The sequence below is a fragment of the Oxyura jamaicensis genome, chromosome Z, assembly GCF_011077185.1.
Source record: "Oxyura jamaicensis isolate SHBP4307 breed ruddy duck chromosome Z, BPBGC_Ojam_1.0, whole genome shotgun sequence".
NCBI classification, from domain to species: Eukaryota; Metazoa; Chordata; class Aves; order Anseriformes; family Anatidae; genus Oxyura; species Oxyura jamaicensis.
In genome coordinates this window covers 14,619,365-14,621,587 of record NC_048926.1, presented here as the reverse complement: position 1 = coordinate 14,621,587, position 2,223 = coordinate 14,619,365, and the positions used below count along the sequence as shown (strand labels likewise).

Sequence of the window (2,223 nt, the reverse complement as noted above, 5' to 3'; positions counted from 1 at the left end):
ACCAGCATGTGCCAGCTTAACAGATTCTCACTCTTTTGCCTTAAAGCTGAGAGCAGAGAGGTGGTACACCTCTGTCAGTCTCTGCAAGGAGACCTGAAGTGCAATCAGCCATTGTAGCCTAATGCAAACATTTGTGTTTCTTCTCATGTTGGGCAGCTAGGAGTGAGATGTTCCTGCAATTCTCCAGAAAACACCTGCTGCTGAGGGCCTCGCTGGTGGAAAGGCTGCTTTGTGCCAACCATTCCCATCACCAGACTGGATCTGCCCTCATTAACGAGTAACCAAATCAAACAAAACCTCCAACCTTTCATTTTAGAGCCTGCAGCAAACCACACCAAAGTTGTGCCAGTCTGCAAAGTTGTCTGGCTTTGCAGCCGGCAGTCATACAGTAAGTTGATAAGGAAACTTTTAAATGGCTTCAGTGCATGCAGGTTAAAGTATGGAGAAGCTTCTAAAGTTTTGACTTGGTTTGTTTGTTTGTTTGTTTTCGTTAAAAGGTTAAATTAATCTCTACATGCACTTACCTTTATATAGTTGCTGACACATTTCTCATATACTGATTGGCTGTAGCTTTGCTAACAGATGAGAATAAACAGTGTTTTTTATGTAAAGCACAGTGAAGGAATGAACGAAGCACTGGAGAGAGTCTTGTAGGGCTTCTTCGTCTCTCTTCTAAGTTGGCACTGTTGGTGTAAGGAGTCAGGAACCCAGGTAAGGAAAAAGATCTTCTACCTGCTCTCCTCTTGGCTGATTGGCAAGTTTGTTGATTTCTCTGTCTTGAGTTCTATTACACTCTGCTGATTATACTTAAATCTCTGAGAAGTTTTTTCATTGAATGACTGCATAAAAAGTGCAGAGTTCTCACTGCTACAGCTGTGCAGAGTTTTACGGTCTTTCTTACTTAAGGAGGAAGCTACGTCTTTACTTCACAAAAATTATTTTTCTTAGCAAGGTATAAAAGCTATAAGAGCACTTGTTATACAGTTAAAAAAATTAAAGTAGAAAATGAGTGCATGTTTCTTTTCAACATTTTCAAAATGAAATCTTTTAGAATATTTCTTTAAAATAAAAAAAAAATGTTTTTATATTTCCATTTTTGTTTGTTTGTTTGTTTTAGGACAAAACATTATTATGTTCTCCTGTAGCATTCTATAAGATATGGTGTTGATTCAGTGACAGGATGAGGGGAAAAAGCTTTTGCATTTTTGCAACGAATAATTGGTTTGCCTGGAAAACTATTTTCCAAGTCTACTAAATGTTATTCCTTCCCGGAGTCTGTCTATAACTTTCTGTCTCAAAAAATACATTTTGATTGACCACTGGAGTGAGAAATAGGCTAGCTGGTCTCTCTTCAGCTGTTGGTGAAGAATCTGGATGAGGTTTGAATAGTGATGGTTCGATGTTTCGACATGCTATTTTAAACTAAGAACAATAAAAAAGCTGAAGGAATGATTCACTGCAGCAAAACAGTTAGGAAAAGGGGGATCATAGACACATGAAAACAAATTGTTTATGGGCAATAGGTTGGGGCTAATTAGTTTTAAGTTTCTGTTGTTTTACATGCTCTGTAGGAAAAATGGTCTTATGCTTTCATTTGAATTCCTAGAAAATATTTCTGAGAATACTTGGAAAAAATGAAGAGCAGTAGCAGATCTCTGTCACATTCGATATGACTGATAAACAACTTCTGAAATAGAATTAACATGCAGTCGTGATTAGTACACAATAAGTGAAAAACCCTTGGTAAGATAGCCTTTGACATCTTGTCTCTTCATGTACCACTAATTTATTTCATACCCTCTCGTGTGTTATCACCACATTCCTTGTACACTGCTTAGTAATTTTGTACTGTGAAAATGATTTATAGACCCTGCAAATCAGAAGAGATCTGTCACTATGATACAGGCATAGCTGTGAGTGCTACAGTTTACTGAGCTCTTGTTACCCATCCATGTGCTTTAGATGAACACCTCCACTATGGACAAGACTTTGCTCTTGCACCTGATCCTGCTGAGCCTGGTGGTCGGCAGCAGCCAAGGGTGCTACTGTGAACATTACCCATGGGGGCCATGGTCCAGCTGTTCAAAAACCTGCAACTATGGCACACAGACAAGGCACAGGTAGGGCCAAATTGTCTTACTACTTTTATAATTTATGGTTCTACTTCTTGTCTTGGAAAGAAAAGAAAAGAAAAGAAAAGAAAAGAAAAGAAAAGAAAAGAAA

General features: G+C 38.3%; 1 protein-coding gene across 2 annotated transcripts in view; it reads left to right on the top strand.

Annotated features, from left to right (window-relative positions):
* Window positions 1-236: 236 nt before the first annotated feature.
* C6 (complement C6) overlaps window positions 237-2,223 on the top strand; it is a 22,596-nt gene continuing 20,609 nt past the window's right edge. The window contains exons 1-3 of one of the 2 annotated variants that reach the window (XM_035310232.1): window positions 237-388; window positions 613-711; window positions 1,963-2,120. In XM_035310232.1, coding sequence (XP_035166123.1) covers window positions 1,963-2,120 — 158 coding nt within the window. In that variant the 5' untranslated portion in view covers window positions 237-388; window positions 613-711. Of the gene's footprint in view, window positions 389-612; window positions 712-1,867; window positions 2,121-2,223 lie in introns of both variants that reach the window. The other variant, XM_035310233.1, reaches the window with a different exon arrangement.